The 7,158-nt window shown below is 37.8% G+C and overlaps 1 protein-coding gene across 1 annotated transcript in view; it reads left to right on the top strand.

The window, feature by feature from the left end:
• Positions 1-1,341: 1,341 nt before the first annotated feature.
• The window catches only part of hsf4 (heat shock transcription factor 4), a 26,290-nt gene continuing 20,473 nt past the window's right edge, over positions 1,342-7,158 (top strand). The window contains exons 1-4 of the mRNA XM_015059191.1: positions 1,342-1,949; positions 3,117-3,225; positions 3,303-3,430; positions 5,023-5,147. Coding sequence (XP_014914677.1) covers positions 1,824-1,949; positions 3,117-3,225; positions 3,303-3,430; positions 5,023-5,147 — 488 coding nt within the window. The 5' untranslated portion in view covers positions 1,342-1,823. The remainder of the gene's footprint in view (positions 1,950-3,116; positions 3,226-3,302; positions 3,431-5,022; positions 5,148-7,158) is intronic.

The following is a 7,158-nucleotide window of genomic DNA, read 5'->3' as shown; positions in this document are numbered from 1 at the left end:
TTGTTGTTGTTGTTGTTGTAGTTTGACCTCCATCCAGTAGAGTGCGCCGCTGGTCGTCCCAATTTATTTTTTTTGGACGTAATGCGACCTGTATCCGATCTTTTCATGACAGCCGGAACAGCACAGGTAGGATTCTTTTCGAATGCGACCCATATCCGATGCGTATCCGATTCAAATGCGAACGTCCAGGTCGCTTTCATCCGAACTGAATGAACATCACTGATACACAACAAATACCCAACAAATCTCACTCTTCTGCGTCCTGATACGCGCAGGTGGGAAGAGAAACAACCATGACGGACTATATCAGGATTAAGTTGTTAATATGTTGCTCCGGCCGGACAACAACTTCAAATATCTAAGCTATGCGCCACCGTTAGCATCCATGTTTACTTCTGCAAACACTGAGCACTTCTTTTTATAGCGGTTGGCAGAACACTAAGAACGCTGACGAAAACATGACGCCATTTTTTATTTTGGGTGCTGTCTTGAGTTAATGCACTTAACAGAGTAAAGTTTTAACTTTTTTCTGTTTGTTTATTCAGCATTTAGGGTTAGCTGACTCAAAATTTTGTTAAAATTTAATAATCTTTCATTAAAAAATGTTGTCATTTATGTTATGGAGAAAAGAGGCCCAACATGTTTTTTGTAAGAAAATGGCCACTTACAAGTTAATCGTTAGTCAATTGATGAGATCAATCAACAAAATATTAACTTATTAATCGTGAACTTGCACTCCTAAATGGGACTGAAAGTTTCTAAACACAATGGCACTATCTAGTGGTCAGAAATAGTAAAAAATGTAAAACCACCTTCAGAAAGTCAGTCGTCTTCTTCAGATTTCAGATCCTTAATGAAAGCCTTTATTTACACAATATTAGAAATATGTTAAAGATGCAATAAACAAATAGTTCAGTTCTTTTTTCAGGTAATAAACATATAAAGCCTAAGATGCTATATCAGTCCTTTAGTGAACACTTGATCATTTGTAGCAAAGGATCCACCTGCAGCGAAAAACAATTTCTGAAATATGAAAAACTTTTCTGCCTGACCTAACAGCCATACAGTGTAGGGCTAATCTGATCATACTTTTGGTTTAACTGATTAATAATAGGATAGCAAAAGGTGCTTTTTCCAGAATTCAAAATTAAAACTGCCACTAGTTTTAAATTGTATGTTTGTTTGTTTTTAAACTGTAAGAGTTGTTTTTTTATTTTTTAATTGTTGTGTTTTAATGTACAGCACTTTGTGTCAGCTGTGGTTGTTTTAAAGTGTTTTATAAATAAAGTTGGTATGGTATGGTAATAATCGATTCATCATGATTTATTGCTTAATCCCCAACTACCTGGGCAATTTCTTAAAAGTTATTAACAAATGAGTCAAGAAAAAATAGAATTCAATTGATAATTTTAAGTTCATTCCCGTCATGAATCCTGTCAGGACTTTAACTCTGAGCTCAGTGGTGTTTGGGTCACCCAGCAGCGCTTTCAGGGTGTATTGTTGAACCGTTTTGTGTGATCAGTGTATTGTTAGACTCTTGGGATTGTCATTGGGAGGCCGTGGGTGGGTGGGCTTGTATTCTGTGTGCTGACATGGACCTTCTGTGAGCGCATTCAGTTGGATGATGTCAGGGGGAGAACAGTGAAAAACGATAATCTGCCCGAAAAGACCGAAACAAGCAGAGAAAGTCTAACTGAGATGGAACCGAAGAGACCTGGGATTATCGGAGACGGATCACTCTCTAACATGGACTAATCTGGGAAGCGGCCAACATTTCCTTACATTTGGTTTTCCTGCTGTGAAGTGGACCAGGAGGACTGAACATGCAGGAGTCTCCAGGTGTCGCCGGTGTGGACGGCAGCTACGGCAGCAACGTGCCGGCGTTTCTCACCAAACTGTGGACGCTGGTGGAGGATCCGGACACCAACCACCTCATCTGCTGGAGCGCTGTGAGTTCTGCTCAACCAGGGCCGGCCCAAGCATTTTTGGGACCCGGTGCATGTTTTCATTTGGGGCCCCCAATGCCAACATGTCAGGGGCGTCAAACTCGTTTTCACTTTCAGCCACATTAAGATCATGAATGTTCTTAAAGGGCCGGTTGTGCTAGAATGTATGAACAAACCCGATAAACGGTTAGAACTGTCTCTGCATTTGCACTCATGTATGACAGTAAATGTGACTTTTTATTACTGGCAAATAATCAACCACAGACTATAACGTGACATCATGTAAGGCTGAGGCAGAAGTGTAGAAGTTAATTATGTTTTTGACAATTTTTCTGGAAAATTTTCAATGAACTCACAATTGTGCATTAGAACAAAAAAATGACTCAATTTGCTGATGTTGAGTTCATTTCCACAATTGCAGTAAAACTGGGAGCATCGACATTTAATCTGGCAGTAAACAGATAAAAACCTCTTTGATTAATAAAATAATATTTAAGCATACAACTGTTATTTTGAAGGTTGTATTTATGGATACCTTTGGAGTCTAGAGGGCCACATAAAAATCTATGGCGGGCCGGATTTGGCCCCTGGGCCTTGTGTTTGACACATGCAACATGTCAACACCAGCTGCCTCACCAATCCTAAGCTAGTGTGTGTAACACCTGCTGCCATTAGCATCATTTGTAATTAACTTACATCATGCTGGTGCTTTTAAATCCAAGCAGCCGCTTTCAGTTCCACAGTCACAAGCTTGTTTAAGCAATAATCTACAATAAAGCTTAAAATGGTGCTAATGTTTCTTATACAGAGGTTTTGTCATCTCATTATGCATTTTCTTACATTATGGCAAACTTCCTGCTTTCTTAAATCTTTAGTTTTTAGCAAACCTGTTGCTTAGTTCTGATAACTAGACATGCTCAATATTTTTAAAACCAATGAATTACAAAAACTTATTTCTGAATGCAGACAGGTTAGGGTTAGGCAACCCTTCTATAAACAAAATATTAACCAGGTGAGTTGTATGTTTATATGTTTTAGGTCAGACAGTGATGACTCTGAAACATAAAGAATAAAAAGATTTATGCAGTACTTTTCTTTTGCTTTTAATTCCTGAAATGGTTCAATAATCCAACAAACACTTCGGCCCTGACAACTTTCTCTGTCTTACAGACGGGAACGAGTTTCCACGTGTTTGACCAGGGCCGCTTTGCCAAAGAAGTTCTGCCGAAATACTTTAAACACAACAACATGGCGAGCTTCGTTCGACAGCTCAACATGTGTGAGTATAGCCCTCTTGTCTTTTTTTATTTCATGAGCTCGGTGTGTTTACTCCTCCGCTCTGCTGGGTTTCATCAGACGGTTTCCGTAAAGTGGTGAACATCGAGCAGAGCGGCCTGGTGAAGCCTGAAAGAGACGATACGGAGTTCCAGCACCTCTACTTCCTGCAGGGACACGAGCACATGCTGGAGCACATCAAGAGGAAGGTGTGTATGCATACACACAAAACTATCTGGAACTAAACTCTATCAAACATGAAAACTGATCTTCAGGAGAATGTACTTCAAAGCAGCTTTAAATGATTATTAAACTATGCAAGCTTACAAGTTAATGTTTGTAGTTTCTCTGAAACGAGAAGCTTTTGGTGGAAACAAACAATAAACTTTGTTAATACACCATCACTTCAACAGAGTCGCTGGATAAATAAGTTTATATTCTCATTTACCCTCTGAGCCACAGAGGGACAGGAGTTTCTTGCAATTGGAAAATTGTAGGTTGGATTCCAGCTTCGTCCTGTCAGGTGTTAAAGTCTTAGCTCTAAATTGCCAGCTGATCTCTGCATGCTGCAATTTTTTAAAAACTTGCTAGTATTTTTGTCTAGTTTCTTGTGCAAATATCTTAGTACACTTGACTTGAGATGAAACTGGCTTACAGGTAACAAGATATAGCAGCTTGTTTTGGGTCAGTGATTCCTTAGTATTTTTGAAAAAGTACCAAGTCCACAGGTAGATTATTTCACTTCCAACATGGAATCTGCCAGTGGAACAAATACATTTTAATCAATATTAAGAAATCATCTACCTAAAACAAGCTCCTATTTAATGCTAAAAAGTTACTTTTAGGTTAGTTGTACTTTAATTAAAGTGCACTAAGATAGTGGGACAAGAAACTAGACCAAAAATACTTGGTAGATTTTGTGTTTGTGAGTGTGACTCCAGTGTGAAGCTCTTTAAATGGTGAGCTGATGGAAAACTGCTTTAGGTTCAGTCAGATTAACTCAAAGTGGTTACAAGTTTTAGGTATAATAGTGGTAAAACAATTAATGTTAAATCAAAAAGTTTAAAGCCACACAGAAAACCTAATAAGTATAATGTTCCAAATAAAATTCCATTTAGAAAAACTTCATGTTGCACAACTCAATAATAAAAGCAAATTATTAAAATATACAAAACAGCTCAGTTCAAACTTCTTCAGTTCTGTCTGAATGGTGAGATTTTGATTTAAATCAAACTGTTTAAACTGATGGCTTAGATAATTTGTCAATATTTTTACATAATTTACTTCAGTGAAGAAATCTTGCTGAGTTTCTAAGAATAGTCTGAGGTCAAAGGTTAAGGAAGTTCTGAAAAGTAATTTTATGCCAGATAGTTTCAGATAAAAAAAACACAATTTTAATCTGTAGTTAAAATTATAACCATTTTTTTCCTTTTATAAGTACCTAAAGTGTGTGGTGTAATGTTTTTCTTGTTTTTTTACTTATTCTATCATTTTTTGCAACAAATTGATGTGGTCAGTTAAAGAGAGAGAAAATATCTACGTTAAAAAACAGATTTTTATCGAGGGTTTTTCGTGAAAGTCTAATATTTGTTCTTAACCTTGATACTTTAAAAATATTACTGAGAATTTACTCCATAATGCTATTACTTAACACCAAATTTCACAAATAATAGAGTTTGGAATATAAATATGATGAGATAAAATCGGAGTTCAACAAATTATTTTATATTTGTTTTAGCCACCATATAAATCTGTTCAAACATCAAGATAGTTTTTTTTAGCTCTTGATGTTTTTGTCCAGGTTTCCATCGTGAAAAGCGAGGAGACCAAAGTCCGGCAGGAGGACCTGAGCAAGCTGCTGTACGAAGTTCAGCTTCTGAGGACGCAGCAGGACAACATGGAGTGTCAGATGCAGGACATGAAGCAGTGAGTGAAGAACACACTCTGCTTTTTAAATACTGTTACACCTGATCTTACCCAACACCCCACTGCAAATTAGATTTATTCAAAAATACACAAACTAGCTGCTGTCAGTGATAGACTAGGTTAAATACAACTGATGTTTAATTTTTTCTTGAAACTAAATATAAAATTAAATTTTTGCTTCGCTGCAGTCTCTTATTTAATTATTCATCATGACTAGCATGTTCAGATCTTAGCAGAGCTTTCTCTTCCTGTTTTAACCTGCTGGTAGCATGATTTACAGCCAGACATAACTTCTACCTTCTCTCCTCATTTATATTATTGGGTTTACAGGCAGCCATCTTTTTCAAATCCCACCAGAGATTTTCAAAATAATTCAGACTTTATCTGCATTTCCATTGATCACATAATCGAGCAATTTGACATTTTGAAAATAAACCTGCCTAATCAAAACATGTCCTCAAAGCAGAGGAACTGAAACAGCATCAGAGCACCACGGAGCCACTACCATGCCTTACTGTAGGTGTTGTATTCTGTGATGCTTCGTTTTTCTTTTTTCAGAAACATTGCAAGAATCAGCAAGTTTCAGTTTTGGCTCAAAACAGAATCCTAACTTTTTTAATGTCTGTGATCAAACTAGGTCTAAATTTTATTGTGGTTTTCAGTCAGAGGAGATGGACGTCTTGCAGTTTAGGTCTGAGTCTTAGTGGCTGCTGCCACGCTCCTTTTTTCAGCCTCAACTGTTTTTTGCAGCCGCATATGATCTCCCAGTACTTTTTTATCAATATGAAGGAGTTATTCACTTGAAACAAGCTTATATGTATTGCTTAAAAGTTAATCAATCAAATTTTATTTGTATAACACCTTTCAACAACAAGGCATTTCAAAGTGCTTTACATCATAAAAGCACAAAAATACAAAGTCATAGAAACACAGACAACAACAATACATTTTGCACATCAGATTATTGTATTGATTCATGATTAGGTTTCAAAAGTAACTCTAAACAGGTGAGTTTTAAGTCTAGGCACTCAGTGTTTCAGCTGTTTTGCAGTTTTCTGGAAGTTTGTTCCAGATTTGTCGTGCATAGAAGCTGAATGCTGCTTCTCCTCGTTTGGTTCTGGTTCTGGGGATGCAGAGCAGAACCAGAACCAGAAGATCTGAGGGGTCTAGACGGTTGGTACAGCAATAACAGATCTTTAATGTATTGTGGTGCTAAACCGTTCAGTGATTTATAAACTAACAGTATTTTAAAGTCTATTCTTTGAGCTACAGGGAGCCTGTGTTGGGACTTTAAAACTGGTGTTATGTGCTCTATCTTCCTGGTTTTAGTGAGAACAGCAGCAGCAGCTTCTGGATCAGCTGCAGCTATTTGATTGATTTATTAGTCAGACCTGTGAAGACGCTGCTGCAGTAATCAATGAGGTTAAAGATAAACGCATGGATGAGTTTCTCTAGATCGTGCTGAGACATCAGTCCTCTAATCCTGGAGATGTTCTTCACGTGATAGAAGGCCGACTTTGTGACTGTCTTAATGTGGCTCTGAAGGTTCAGGTCAGAGGTCATCACTACTCCCAGGTTTCGGGCTGATCGCTGGTTTTCAGTTGTAATAACTGAAGCTGCGCATTGACTCTAGTTCGCCCCTCTTTAGGTCCAAAGATAATAACTTCAGTTTTGTTTCTGTTCAGCCGGAGAAAGTTTTGGCCCATCCACACATTTATCTGTTCTAAGCATCTATTCAGTGATTGGATGGGTTCAGAGTCACCTGGTGACATTGTGATGTAGAGCTGTGCATCATCCGCGTAGTTATGGTAACTAATCTTATTTCCTGTTATAACCTGAGCCAGTGGGAGCATATAAATATTGAAAAGAAGGGGTCCTAGGATTAAACCTTGGGGTACCCCACATGTGACCTGTGACCTCTCTGATGAGAAGTTTCCAATTGAAACAAAGAAATCCCTGTTCTTTATATAAGATTCAAACCAGTGGAGCACTGGACCGGAGAGTCCGACCC

The sequence above is a fragment of the Poecilia latipinna genome, unplaced genomic scaffold, assembly GCF_001443285.1.
Source record: "Poecilia latipinna isolate Pla-1442-1.1 unplaced genomic scaffold, P_latipinna-1.0 Scaffold1611, whole genome shotgun sequence".
Classification (NCBI taxonomy): Eukaryota; Metazoa; Chordata; class Actinopteri; order Cyprinodontiformes; family Poeciliidae; genus Poecilia; species Poecilia latipinna.
This window is presented reverse-complemented; position numbering and strand designations above follow the sequence as displayed.